The following is a 15,209-nucleotide window of genomic DNA, read 5'->3' as shown; positions in this document are numbered from 1 at the left end:
CAGCCCTTAATCTAGAATTTCAATCATCTGCTGAATCTCAAACAGATTTTGCCCCATTTCATCAGTTGTCTCTCATTCCTTCCAGAGTCCACTGTTTTCATTGGTTTTGAACCAAAAGCAAAAGCTACTTTAGCAACTACAGAGCAAAGAGGCTAAGGGAAGCATTTTAAAACAAAATGCTTGCCAAAGTCTTTATCTTACATTTAAGGGAAAAACATATATAAATACAGGATTAAAATTTTATTTTGGGGATGGTATTACTGTTGGATTTGGCTTAGATTTCTATTTACTAGTTTTGGAAGTGTGAACTTCCAAATGTCAAATTAAACTTTTTACTCATGCACAATACTAAGAATTTCATGTTCTTTTCATCCACTGACAAACAGAACTAAAAGCCTTTCCATCTCCTCCAGTTTTACTGCCAAACAAAAACTCATGATATTAAATTTCAACTAGAAGTTTAGGATCAGGTAGGTACAGGTTTCTTTGTGTAAGAAAATATCAACTTCAAGCATTAGCCAAGATATTTATTTTTAACTGAATTAAACACAACACCATGGGAGAAAAAAAAATTAAGAAGGAACCAAAAGAGAGATGAAGAAGTCCAGCGAGACATTTATTACAAAACAGAGAACAAACTCACACTTCAAAAACACTGATTTGTTCTGTTGCTTTTATTTGCCTGTTTTGCTGAGTAGCTCTTAATTGTAAATGGTCTTTAATGAATTCCTCCATTATATTCAGAATCTTTTAAACAAAGAGTAAAATAATGATGAAGGCATGGTCTGGGCTGAACGGGCTCACCAAAACCAAAAGCTCATAATGAACAGCTGAATTTAGGCATTTGTTTTTATGTCCAAGCTTCAGACAACACTACAATGGCCAATGTGGACAGAAGAAATGCACCAACTCACCATCAGGATCACATCTCTGCAGAGAATAGGGAGCCCAGAACAAGAGGGATTCCTTACTGAGAAGTAAAAAGTCATGAAACCAGGGGAAACACGTTCAGTAGTTGGCCCTCTGAGAGCTGCAGTGAGTTTGGACTATGAGAATATCCACATGCTCAGTGAAGCAGTTTCTGACCTGTTTAAAGAATAGGTTTCCCACCTGGAATACAGGAGCACTAATTCTTCTAAAACAGTGGTGAGTGGAAGGATGCACACAGACAATGGATCTAGGCAGAAACTCCCAAATCTCCCCTTATTCTCTGTAAGGCCTGCCTGAGTTACAGCACAGTCCCATTAAGACCACAATTTTGAGAGTTGTATTAACTTGTCAAAATTTTCAACAGTCAAAGCAAGCATGCTCCTTCAGAAAAACAGGTATCTACAGAGTGAAGAAGAGCTATAAAACATCAACTTGAACTACATTCCAGGGTGCCCTCTACTCTCTTCTCCCTCCTTGGTATGACTTTTCTTTTTATTCTTTTGGATTTCCACTTTTTAGATTTTAAGTGCTTTTTAAAACCTGCCCAACATCTCTTACCTTCCACTAGATGTCATGGCAGCCTTACTGGTATTATTGAATACAAGAATCACCACAGCAAATTCGGAGCGAGTTATTTGAAGTTTACCTCCACTCTGTTTCTGACAGACAAGCCTTTAGACAGGGTGTTCAGGACAATATCAAGTAACAGGGAGCTGAGTAAAATGATTCTGTGCTGAAAGTTTAATCTCCCTTCTTTCTGGAAACTGATACAATGTATGTGCAGGTTATTCCTTGTAAAAATTTCCAGCATCCATTTGACAGCAAATCTTCTAATGTAAGGATTACCCAGGCTGTGGAACAGGCCAGTAATCCCTGTGCTGGGGAAAGAAAGCAGTGTTTCCTGATTTTGTTAATGTGGATGCACATCAGCTCTGCAATAAGCACCTCTACACAGGCAACTAAAGATGGAGAAGTAACTGGTTCTGGATGAAGCCTGATCAAAAGCCATCTATAGATGTGCACAGGAGCTCAGGGATTTTTCTCAGCATTCCATCAATAGCAGAATAATCAGGATTTTTAGACCAGTATGTTAAGACTGAGCTTGTCATTACCTGAAAACTACCATTTGAATAATAACTACATCAGAAGGAAATATTTACATTTTGATAGACATCAAAGTTTCTCCTATTTACTTTGACAGTTTAAAAAGGAGCATGTCATCACAGAAACAAACTCTGAAGAGGAAATCTCAACATATTTTTCAAAAAAGGAGTCTTTGCAGTAGGAAAAACAAACAAGAGCTACCAAAACATATATAGTATACTTTAGTCCAGTCTTGCTGCACTACTTCTGGTATTCCCATTGATAGAAGACACATTTTTGGTGTGAAAAGTTGACAAAGTTAAGAAAGAAGAATGTCACAAGTAGCAAGTATGAAGCTACTTAAGAATGGGAAAGCTACATATGGGAAAAAATAATGACAGAAACATTCACTTTACTGGGACATTTTACTGAAAAGTAAGGAAGACAGGAGAACCAATATTTGCTCAAATATAGGAAAGTCCATCCACAATGAGAACCCTTGATTCTGTTCACTGAAAAAAAAACATATCACAAGAAGAAACAGATAAGAAAAATACAAATCTTAACCTGTATGTTTCAGTGTCCAGAAATGAAGGTTGCACAAAACAGACAAAGAACATGCTTATGCTTTCAACAAAAAAAAATAAAAAAGAAAATGCCAGCTATTTTGGCCCTGGCTGAAGCTTTCTCAGCAGTAAAATGTTTTTAAGAAAAGCATTAAAACCCCATTATAGAGCTAAGAGGAATGGAAAGGAGCAAGCATATCTGAATTCACTGCATATTTCATTATGAAACTCTTGAATGGATTGACATAGAAGTACTAGGTGCAATTTACAAGGGAAAAAAGGAAAAAGTACTTTCTCCTTTTCTCCTTTGTCTTCCAGAATAATTCTGTGTATCAGAGATAAAAACTACACATTTGGTCTCTATACAATGATACAATGGTTAAACTACCAACCACATCTAAGTGTTGATGGTGCTTTGCAACCAGCAAGAAAGTGTTTCAGCATTTAATCAGCTGAGTAGCATTTCATCTCAAGCTTCTTTTATTCATAACAAAGCTATACTGTTAGAATAACAATAACCCTACCTACACTCTGTGAGGGACCACTTAGCATTACTGGTATGAAAGCAAAATCATTACCTAGCTTTATGCAAGAGCTACATACCACCTCTCAAATGTGCAACAAATAGAAGTGGCAGAAATTTGTATGTCAGAATAACATAATTTTTAAAACTCAAATCAGCTTAGTACACTTTATGGGCATACTTTTCTTGATTGAAACTGTTTGGGTTTCTTTTAATTAACATTTTTATCTGTGTCTGCTCATTCAGCTTTCCAGCACCAGTCAGCAGCATTCCCAGGTGGGCATACTCTATGTTGTATTTTTCTACAGTTTAGGTAGCTATATTTAAACCTGTTTTTTCAGCTCTTTATGATTACATAACCATTTCTACACTTCAAGATAGGCGATACACTTCCTTGTAGCTTGTTTTTAAATCAAATCAGAGATGCATCAATACATATTAAAAAACGGTACCTGTATTGATGAACATTTAATTTCTGAATTCAACCTTTATGAACAGAAATTATACAACTAAGTGGTGAACCTCTGGACACTTAATCAACATAAAGAACACATATCGGCCGCATTTGTTGTCAAGTCAGGATTTACAAATTTTTAGCAGAGACTCTGGTCTTGTATTGTTTCGATAAATCATTGTATAATATTGCTGGTATAGACCAGACCACTATTTCAGGTGTAAAAATCTGAATTGCAGAAAGAGAAGCTGTATTCCCTATCTTCCTAATTTTATACAAGCTTCACACCTTTCAAATGGGTTTTAAATACATCTTCCCACAAATTAAAACCAGGGTGTAACAAATCCACAATTTCACAGCCCTACTGCAGTATCTCAGGCAGTACTAGTTCAGGGTAGAATTTCTAAGACATTCCAGGACCTGCTTATTTCAGTACCTTATCATTTCTGGAGGAGGAGACAGAGGAGCATCCTTATAGAGTTTGTGGGTGACACCAAGCTGGGAGGAATGCCCTGGTGGAGGGCAACACAGTGGAAAGGATGCATTGAAAGAAATGGGCTGCCATCCAGAGGGACCCATCTAGGTTATAAGTACAGGCTGACAGGAACCACACAAAATTCAGCAAAGAAAAATGCAAGGTCCTTGACACAGGAAGGACCACACCCATACACTGGTCCATACTGGGTCACAGATCTGCTTTGCACAACCTTGTTGACAGTAGGCTAAACGTGAATCAGCAGCGTGGTGTGGCAGCACTGAGTGTCAGCAGCACACTGGGCTGCAGCAGCAAGCAGCAGTTTGAGGGGAAGGACAAGTGCTACGGACTTGGGCCTTACTGCACATCACCTGGAGGGCATATTGCTGCGCTGTGATGTCATAGCGTGCCTCAGTTTCCCAGTCCTTGCCCAGGTGTCAATCGCCTCTGCTTTCCCCCACCCTGACCCCTGCTGAGTGCTGTCTGTCAATCCTGGCATTCCAGAAGGGTGTCGAGTGATTGGCAGAGTTCAAAAGATGCCTCTCAGCCCTGGGGGATATTGGGCCATCCAGGTGTCAGTCGTCCCCTGAGACTTCCTCCCCTTACCTGATCCCTACCCCTTCCCTCCCCCTCTCCCCAGGGTTAAAAGGAGCAACAGCCACATGGTTCGAGGTTCTGGTAGAGCTGTTACGAGATTCAGAGGCCTGTGTGCCAGGAATAAAGCTCTGGATCAAAGCCCTCCAGCAGAACCGACTCCTTTCCTTCACCTCACCTTGAGGCCTCTCAGCCAGAGGTAAACCTGAGCTCCTGCGTGCCTGGACTTGCCTCTAGCGCCCAGCTGCAGCATCCAGCTTAGCCAAAGGTGTCTCTGAGGTGAAACCAGCACAGCTGCCGCCTCTGGTCAAGAAGAAAGGGCCAGACAAGCCAGGCACGTCCCACCCCGCTACTCCAATAGCATATGCTGTCTCCTCCTCCAGCTCATTCAGCTTTGGTACAAGACACATGTTGATAGACTTGCTCATATTCAGCAGAGAGCTACCACCAAGAAGGCTGGGACTGGAACAGATATCCTTCTGAGGTAACTGTATTTGCTCAGGCTAAAGAAGAAATGGCTCGTGGGACTTAATACTTTTCCAGCACCTAGGAGGTGGTTACAGAGAAAGTGGACCCAATCTTGTTACAAAGGTGTACAGCAGAACAATGAGAGACGACAATCAAACTGAAACAGAGATGGTTCTGTCTAAATAGAAAGAAAAAGCTCACTATGAGGATAATTAAGCAATAAATGAAATTATTCAGAGATGCTGTGGAATCTTCATCCTTAGAGGTTATTCAAGAACTGACTGTACAGAGCCCTAAGCAACCTTCTAATTCAGTGCTGAATTCAGCCTCCTGAGACCTCTTCCAGCCTAAGCAAGTCTGTGATTCTGTGATCCAGGTCACTACAACTCTCAGAGACTCTCTTTTGCGTACTGCAGTCAGGAGGAACTTACTAACAATCCATTTGTCCAAGAGTTAAGTTATTAATCTCTTACACTATGGTGTGGAATTCTCTCTCTTTCAGCTGTAATGGATAAAACATAGATTTTTACAGAGGGAAAGCTTAATTCCCTACTACCATTTCAATCTGTGTTAAATACATACCCAATTCAAACAGTGGTATGGAAAAGTCACAGCTGTTTTGAAAAAAAATAGTCCTCACATGCTATTAATCTATTTGCATACAGTTCTGATACAGTAAAAGATACGAAGACAAAAGAAAAACAACCATTTTGCATATGGAGACATTTTCCTATGTCCAAAAATTCTCTAGTAAATTCTCCTTACTACAGTGAACTTTCTCATTCCAGAATTTCTTGCACAGGCAGAAAAAAAAAGTTAATTTCTAACACAGTAATTTTCCATTCTGGAACTGTAGGTTAGATTTAACATGGTATTTTTGAAAGGCAGAGATAAAAGTATGTTAAAACTATGGAAAGTTAAATATATCCCTTTCAAGGGATATTCTACCTTTACAGGTAGAAGCAAAGAAAGTAAATGAACTTGGGTAATGTGAAACTTAGAATAAAATTAGTCCAATTCTCTTTATGCTCCTGTTGTAAAAAGTAACAGACCAAGAACTTTGAAAACCTCCAGCTTTTATGAGCCTAAACCACAAGACTTGACAAGCCTAAATTCCCCATCAGCAAAATATATTGTGACACGCTCCTGTGAGAGGCTGTATATTAAAATGTGTGTTCAGTTATTAGACTTCCCAAATTAGACAGCAAATTAAAAGCCATCCCACAATAACACCCTGAAATCACTTTAAGTCCTTTCAGTCATTTAATGAGTTCCAAAATCTGTTACTCTTACTTTAAACTATTACTTCAAACTTTACTCTTTACTTTACTCTTACTTTAAACTATTACTTTAAACTACTTACTTCAAACTAGAGTCAATAAAATCAGTTCTACAGCATTTATGGCTTGGAAAAAGTATAAAGCCAGTATTTTCTTTGAATTATCTAACATAACTGAGATGATAAATAAGAATTCCCATTAAAAAAACGCATTATTCACACAAGATTATCCCAAAACAATGGCCAAAATCACTTAAGACATAGCTGTAATAAATGTGTCATAAAAACTGAGACGCATTTTGACTTCTCAGAGACTTGTACAGTGTTATTCCTCTCCACATAGGGGATTATTACTTTTGTAAAGCTAGGGAATACCTTTAAGTCCAAACAACTAGCACTGGTAGATATTTAACAGCACAACAGGCGAGCAGACAAAATCAAAACAATCTTGTAGTGAAGAAGTGAGTCTGTCAACATCCTCTCCCTCCTTCTCCCCTCAAAACTGTAAAAAGTTTTAGTCACATTTAGTGTAAAGAACAACATTCATATAATTAAAATTATATCCACATATTATTAAAATCATTATTAGGTTAAAAGCCCCAATGCTAACAAATTTCATTTAAAAGCCAGATATCACAATTGATTTCATTCACTTAGTTGGTAATAGGCCACCAACAAATAAATTGTAATGGCTTTCCAATTCTCAAGGACACCATAGTTAGTTACCTGGTCTAAAAGATCTTCGACCTTTTTTTGCCATCCATCCCTTGCTGCATTTTTTTCACGTTCTTTCAGCTGCAACAACTGAGTCATGGCTGCCTTCTTGTCCTCCTCGTGCTGCAGCCTCAGCTCTTCACGAAGCTTATTACATTCCTGTCTAAAAACAAAGGACAAATAACTAAAATGCAGTGGGACCTTGTGCAAGAGGTACAAAAGAATTACAATCTCAGTAATAATTGGAAAATCTTAAATAACAGATACATTTGCTTTACATTTCATTTGATAGTACAGTTGCATACAGTATATAGTTCATTTATTATTAAAGAATAAAAAAAATAATACTTGCCGAAGATTTTCTGTCCATTTTATTTCCAAGTCACGTGCCATTCTGTCAACTTTGAACTTTTCCTCCTCTCTCATGGCAGCAATCATTGCCTCGTGCTGTTGTCTCTCCTGATCTAGTTCTCCCTGCAAGTACAAACTTTACAATAGAGACTGATCAGCAGCAAAAGTGTATTTCAAACAAAAGTGAGTGTATTTATAATAAAAATATCAATTACAATTGGCTCATAAATTTGAACTACAACTTTTTCACTGTGAAATTCCTAGTTATGCACAATTAATGCTTGTACATCTCCAGATATTTCTTATTTGTGAAATAGAAGTCTGTATTCCTATAAAAAGCAATTTTCCAGTAAGTCATTCTACAATCTTTTCAAATACCATTAATGGTGAATCACAAAATAATTTATGTTGCAGAGAACTTCAAAAGGTCAACAAGTCCTATTCACTGGAGGACTTACTTCACAATTAGAGCATGTGGCTTAGGTCCTTTGTAAAGAATGCTTTGAATTTTATTTTTAAAAATTTTTAAAGCATCATATATCCAGTATTTGAATTTCAAAGTTTGAGCTATCTGTATGTGATAGAAAGTTCAAAGTTCATTTCTGTTTCTCAATGGGACATGCCTGCTAGAAGCAAGGTTTCATAGCCTGAACACAGGGAACACCTTTAAAATTCCCACCAATTTCTGCTGAAATTTTACCATAATAGAATAGGTACCACCTAGAAATACTACTTACATGAATGTTGTTCAGCAGCGCTTGCTTCGTTCATGAAGCAAACATAGCCCCCTAAATTGAATTATTAATTTTTAAAATGAGACCTTTTCTGCAGCATTTTGATTAATTTTAAAATCTGTTAAGATAAATTTTATTGCCAGTAACCTATTATATATGAACATTTAAACATTTTAATAGGTGAAGAGAGCAATACTAGTTCATAATAACATTTAGAAACATTATAAAAAATTACAGAGAAAGTTATAAACTATAATATTGTGCACCTCTAATGACTGTGGCTGAAAGAAATAAAAAAAAAATACCAATAAGCTGTTTCAGGCTGGTTCTGTTAAGAAAATATGAAAAATATGTTCATTGAATAAAAAAGTATAATATTTGCTGCTCTATGTCAAATACTTCTGTGATCTTGTAAATGTACATTCTATACTGAGGAAACAAAAAGGAAATGTTTGCCCAGTATTTCAGTCAATAAGGTATTGACAGAGTAACTGACAGTTCTACTTCCATCTAAGCCAATTAAAATGGCAATATATTTGTGCCTAGGCAAATTAATTGCTTAATGGTACACAGTGGTCAGATTTTCTAGATGTCAGTCTGCTATCCTTACAGATATCGTAGCATATCTGTATGGATATGATAGCATATTCTCAAGTCTTTATAGTAAATTTCCAAATTCGAGCCTGAAATGAAGACTCTGCCCATTTTCCAAGGAAAACATGGCATGTATGTATTCAAATAACTCATCAAAAAGATTTCTGTGAATTTCAGAGTTAGTAAGCTCCAGACCTTGTTTTGCATCATGACATGAACTGTCTGGAATTGCAAGTGTTAATTCATATCCGTTAATGAAATTCTATTAAAGTCCTGAACATATTTGTATGGATATGTTCTGGCAGCTACAACTTACATTAACCATACAAAGATATGCTTGCAGCACTACCTGTTAAATACTAAAAGTGTTCTGAAAACCAAAAATACCCACTCCGAAACAACCAACCAATAAAATAAAAATAAGAAACCCCCAAGCCCCAAAAGAAACTATCCTAGTTTCCATTTTTTAAAATTTCTTCTCAAAATAGAAATCTCTCCTTTAATGAAGCCATATGAGGCTCCTTCTGTCATGGGTACCCGATAACACTTCTAGCTATTTTAAAAACAAGACCAAAATCACCCTAACTGCACTTTGCACAATTTATTCTCAAACAGCACAGTTACCTCAACACTGTACAGTGAATCTGTGGTCTCTCGCAGTCTTGCTCTAGTTAATTCTAGTTCCTTCTGGAGTATTTCCTGAGCTTCTTGAAGACTGGAGATGTGTCCTTCTGCAGTCCCAAGGCCTTGCTCACTTTTTCGTACTAGGTCTTGCAGACGACACACCTGTGACATTACAAAAAAACCTGTAATTTCCATAACTGTTACTAAAGGCAGCCAACCCATCCTGGTGCTTTTCAGTGATTCCTAATTCTGACCTAGACAAATTTTTAGTTGCACTACCTGTTCTCCTTAAATATCACTTAATGCTTCTGTATTTAAAAACAAATTCCTGTAATATTATAAAAGCAAAGACTCAATTAAAGGATTTTTATAAGTAAAAAAAAAATATATCCAATGTGTTTGATGCATATTGCAAGGAAAGGAGCTACATAAAAGATACAAAAATGCCTCTTAGTTTACTGTAAGAAAGCAGGTTTTAAGCAAATTAATGAGAGATATTTCAAAATACATAAACTCTAATCTAATATATAAATTAACCTGTGCTAGGGTTTAAGTTTCTGTTTTCAGATTGCTACCTGCCCAGCCTGTTTAAAACTTAAACTAGAAGCTGTACATATAATGTAATAATCTCCTTAACTGCTATGTAACAATACTCTTTTTCTGCTTGTTTGTGCTTCAGCTTCCCATCTGTAAAATGATGGTATTACACTTCTTTGCTTCAAATAAAAATATAAGAGACTGAACACTGCTCACCAGCTACAAGAAAGAAAAAGATTTTAAGTATGTAGGTTGGAAAACCAGAAAAATGGGAGGCAGGGAGGAACAAAGAACAGCAGTTAACTGGAGGTGCATTTTCTGCCAAAGCAACAGTCTATGCTATTGCCTTTGTAAGTTGAGATAATTTAATTCACAATGGGACAAGTGTCACAAGAAAATACTAGCTTTTGGATTACAGGCATGCACAGGTAAGAATTGTAACCACTCTTCCTGTTTGTTAGAATAATTACATACAAATACTGTTTATAATACACACAGAGACACCACCTCTCTCTCCAGAACTCTCTCCCTCTGTCAACAACCTGCCAAGTGTTTAAAAAGTGCAACTCCTCCTTTTCTTCTCAGGATGGAATCCAAAATTTCTTTGGCATGAGAGATCTCAGTGAAAAACTCTGGTAAAGTTGAGCACTTGTCTCTGTGCTCCTCTGAGTTATATTCAAACAGCCAATAATTCCCTACAGAGCACAGCTACCTGAAGGTAGCAGTGCTACCTACATGACAAACTGTCCTCAAACTGTATTGATATCCTGGTAGTGCTCTGTTGTCCATGTATCTGATAGTAGCATCATATGAATAGCAGTCTTGTAAATCTAAGGATATGGGAGCAGGCAGGAATGCCACTCATAGGGCTTAAGATATACTCTGCTGTTGACAAAGTGATGGAGGCTGTTTAAAATGATCTTTAATAACATCATCAGAAATCCTTTGCATGGAAACAGCAAGTCCTCAGATGACTGTACCAAGTGATACAAACATACCAACATTCTAAAATGCCTTGGCTGGTCTACAGCGAAAGGAAACACATCGACAGAGTGAACAGCCAGTCTCATCCCGAGACATGCATGAGAAAGCCACTATTCTGACTTAACCCAAACTCCCAAAAAAATCTCTGGCAAGTATTCAAGATTACACTGCTCTTAAATAGCTTAGTACTAGGAGCAAGCCTAATGAGGCTTGAATCTTTCTCTCATCCTTTAGCTAAGATAATTGCCACCAGAAAGTCTGTCAAAAAGAAAAGAAGATGGCATGGGCTCAAAAGCAGCTTTCTCAGCAGGGAAGCTAGAACTGAACGAGCATCCACAGAAAGTAAAGAATACAAGCCTACTATGTTAAATGATTTCTGTAACTTAAAGCAAACAAACAAAAAAAAAAAGAAGCAACAGTAGCAATGTAAGGGCTAAGCTAATGATGTGTCAGACACATCACAGGGGAAGCTTCTTCAAGGTCAGTGATGGCATTGAGAAACTGCTGTCAGTTGTCAATAGAGATCTAAGGCCAAGCTGTGGTTGCAACTGAAGCACTTCTGTCATGTGCTCAAGATAAACATAGTAATGAAATAAAACATTTCTCTTCTGCACTACATGGAGAGGATTTACAGACCAACGCCAATTTATTGTCTCTATGTTTTCTCTCATTCTATCACTATGCACAATATATGGTATTACACTTATCCTGGCAAAGGATTGTATGTAAACTTGAATACTGGACAGCAGCTCGACCTAGCTCCCTATTTTAGTCTACTGTTTCTTAGCTTTGCCTGTGTTTGGCTAACTTTCATGCTAATGGAATTTTCCAAGCCTGAATTTGATAGCAGTTGGATAACAGAAACTCATTCTTAAAACATTTCAAGTTATTTCCTTCAAGGAAGGAGAAAGTTTATTGCTCATGAATCCAAGAGACATTGATAAACAATAGCTAGATTTAACCCTACAGTGCTAGATGATGATAGAATGACAATAGTGCTCTACTCAGATCTAATCCAGAAACAATGAAAGTTAGCATACAACAGAGAAGTTAAACCTAAAATAAATAACTAAACTTCCTGTAATTTTGAACTGAAAAATAAAGCTGTGTAAGATTTTCTTAAGATGCATAACAAATACATCATATTTTCATCAATTTGAATGCAGGTAAGCACACTGTTAAAAGAGAAAGAGCAGTTCCAGCTTAAACTGGCACCTTCTCTAAGCTCTGAAACAAAGACACTGGCAGCCCTAAGGAGGAAGAACCCTCCTGTTTAAAGAGCTACTCACAACTGACTGATCAGCAGAGTGGCTGAACTCTAAAGGCAGGAGGTCCAGCTACTCTGGAAATGTATAATCTCTGGCATGTCCATCTATCTGTACATGTTAATACATATTTTCAGAATATATACCTTAATATATAATAATCAAATACATTATGAAGTTATTAATATAGTAAAGTATTAATAGATTATTAATACATTCATATATAATATATTAACAAGTTAACTCTATACTTTTGGAAGGGCAAACTTCCCTATTTAGTATATTGAAAACATGCAGGTTTTTTCCTTAAGCTAGTTTAGTATTTGTGCAATTTGCAAGTTACCAGAATGAAACACCTGCTCTTTCCAAATACTGTACAGTATAGAAAGCAGCAATGAAAAATTGTGATGCAAAAAAATACTTAAATTCATGTTTAACTCTCTCAAAGCAAGCACTAAAATCATGCATAGGGCTTGCTGAACAATAAAGCTGATGAAATATGCTCTTGAAACGAGCCAAAAGTTCCAGAGAAAAATGGTTTGATGTTTTTGATATCAGCAGAATGTACTTCTAGTTTCAAAATATTGTATAATAAAAAGGTTGTGATTTCCAACTAAAAAAAATTAAAACTGACTTGACATATGATACGTTTAACATCAATTGCATATACCGTGACATAGCAAATAATTTGGGTCCTACTAAAAGTACTTCATATCATCTTTTGATGAAAATACAAGAAGATGATTTGCAAGTCAAGAAACTGACCAGAATTTATGATATGTTAACCATAACCAAATATGAGCTTACATCCAGTTAAATTTCCCTCTCTCCTGATGTATTTTGTGTAGAGGTCTGTATACCTAATGAGAAGATAAAAACAGTTAAAAATAAAAAGCTGTTTACATCAGCTGTTTACATCTCTCTTGCTTTGTTAATTTTGTAACGGACAATAAAATCATTCCTCAGAAGCAGTCAACTAACTTTCCATGTTTTAAGAATACTCCACTCTAAACAGAAGAAAGGCATTAAACACTCAACAGCATAGACCTAGATCTGTCCTGGAGTCTAAGATCACTATTGACGAGATGTGGTAGTGAAACAGCAAGTTAGTCCTTGCCTCCTGATTGGCAGAAGTCAGCTTCGTTGTCAGCTCCTCCTTCACGTTCTCCAGCTGCTGTCGGAGCTGATTCTTATCATCCTCCAAATGCAGTTTCTCCTTCTCAAACTGCTGCTCCAACTCCTTCAGAAACAGGAAGGATGGAAGAAATATTAAATACTTGCCATAGAGTCATTGCAAAGTACAGATCTACCACACGGAAATGATTCTAACCAGCATAAATACTTGTGATCTCATCCCTTTCCTTAAACTGTTGGAGCATGAATATTTATTTCCCTTTACAACAGATGTAATTTTCCAGTTTATTTTATAATTTAACATCCTTAAATCACAAAATAAAGACTAACAGGACTTTTCTCTCAATTACTTCTCAGTTATCAAAAGCTTTAAAAATATATCTACTTTCACAATTTTTCAGTCGGAGCTGAAAGAGGAATTTTTCATTTTCTATAAAATTACACTGATATATCTGCATGCCTTTCAGCCTTTACCCATCTATTTCCTACAAATAATCCCCACAGGAAAGAATAAATCTTAAAATCCAGATTGAGCTCTGTGAAGTTTTTTAGAATGTTACAATTAATGAAAAAAAAACCCCAGACCATATATCTACTACATTTGTGTAGAATCAAATTACTTTTCAAGTTTTACTATATGGAAAGAAACAAGTAACACCCCTGTTTTCATCAACCTTTATGGTGTAATAGCCAAATTCTCAAAATAACTGCTGGATTACTTACATGAGCTATGTTGTGTGTGTATATATACACACATAAATGTTAGAAACTTCCATAGTTTTAAGGAAAATTATAAATTTATACTTCAGCCTTAATATTCAGAATACATTTTCAGAACAACAATTTCTTTCACAAAATACTTTAAAGGAAACATATCAAAATTGAGAATTTTATTACATATATCAGTGAAATATACTATACAGATCATAATACTGAGAAGTTTAAGTGAAGAAAATTAAGGTTTCCAAGCCAGGTGCTCCAGAGTCATGCCATAAAAGGCTTCAAGGTTTTCTATGGAGCTAGAGCCTCTTTTTTAAGTCCTTCCTAGGGGCTCAGCTGAAATGCAAGGTTTAGTATCAATTAAGTGCCTCTGTGCAGACCTGGGCTCAGGTTTCCTAAAAATCAGTATTATCTCAGAAACACCCATGAAAATACATACATCAGAGCCAGCCTGAAACAAAAGGTACAGTATTGGTAAAATTAGGGGAAACAGGGAGAAACAACTAAAGTATTAAAGAGGAAAAACAGTCTCTAAAAGATATAAAAGTCTAAGGAAACCCAAGGTTTCCTGCTGCAAGACAGCAATGTAGTGTCAAACCACCCAACTCCAAGAAGCAACAGAGGCCAAGTCTTCCTCATTCAAACCCAAAGATGACTCAAGTGTTTTACAGGGGGTGGAAATCACATTAAGCAGCTTGTTAGTTCTAGCACTGCTTTAGGGTATGGGGCAGGCAATAAATTATTCCTGTGTACACTGCTTGCATGATCTCTTCATTCATGGTAGAAGTTGGTCAGAGTGACAGAACAGAGGGCTACACTGCCACAAACTCATTACTAAACCAGGTAAAACTCAACAAGTGCCTGCCTTCTCCACTGGGTCCATATGAGTCAACACGTGGGATAAATGCTCCTTGCTGAGTGAAACTTGATCAATTTGTCCTGTTCATGCTGAAATCTGCTGTCTGCAATATCCCACTGGTGCTATTTAGACCCTATTCTGATAACAGAGCAATTATTTCTCTGATGATACTTGTCAGTACAGCTGTGCAGTACTGCAAAATTATTAGCAGCTCTATTTTCAAAATCCTCCTGATGCCATTTTTACAGCTCATTTTATAGATGGAAATACTGAAGCAAAAAGAAATATTTGAGCTATTTTTTGAGTCCTATTCTAATTCTG

The 15,209-nt window shown here is 36.7% G+C and overlaps 1 protein-coding gene across 7 annotated transcripts in view; it reads right to left on the bottom strand.

Annotated features, from left to right (window-relative positions):
- FAM184A (family with sequence similarity 184 member A) overlaps positions 1–15,209 on the bottom strand; it is a 74,105-nt gene that overhangs the window by 23,595 nt on the left and 35,301 nt on the right. For all 7 annotated transcript variants that reach the window (XM_058019701.1, XM_058019703.1, XM_058019704.1 and 4 more), the window contains exons 6-9: positions 13,293–13,415; positions 9,390–9,551; positions 7,435–7,560; positions 7,099–7,245 (exon numbers count right to left, since the gene is read on the bottom strand). In XM_058019701.1, the coding sequence (XP_057875684.1) occupies positions 7,099–7,245; positions 7,435–7,560; positions 9,390–9,551; positions 13,293–13,415 (558 nt within the window). The remainder of the gene's footprint in view (positions 1–7,098; positions 7,246–7,434; positions 7,561–9,389; positions 9,552–13,292; positions 13,416–15,209) is intronic.

Source organism: Melospiza georgiana, chromosome 3, assembly GCF_028018845.1.
Source record: "Melospiza georgiana isolate bMelGeo1 chromosome 3, bMelGeo1.pri, whole genome shotgun sequence".
In the NCBI taxonomy this organism is placed as follows: domain Eukaryota; kingdom Metazoa; phylum Chordata; class Aves; order Passeriformes; family Passerellidae; genus Melospiza; species Melospiza georgiana.
The sequence above is the reverse complement of the archived record's forward strand: the minus strand, read 5'-3'. Positions and strand labels throughout refer to the sequence as shown.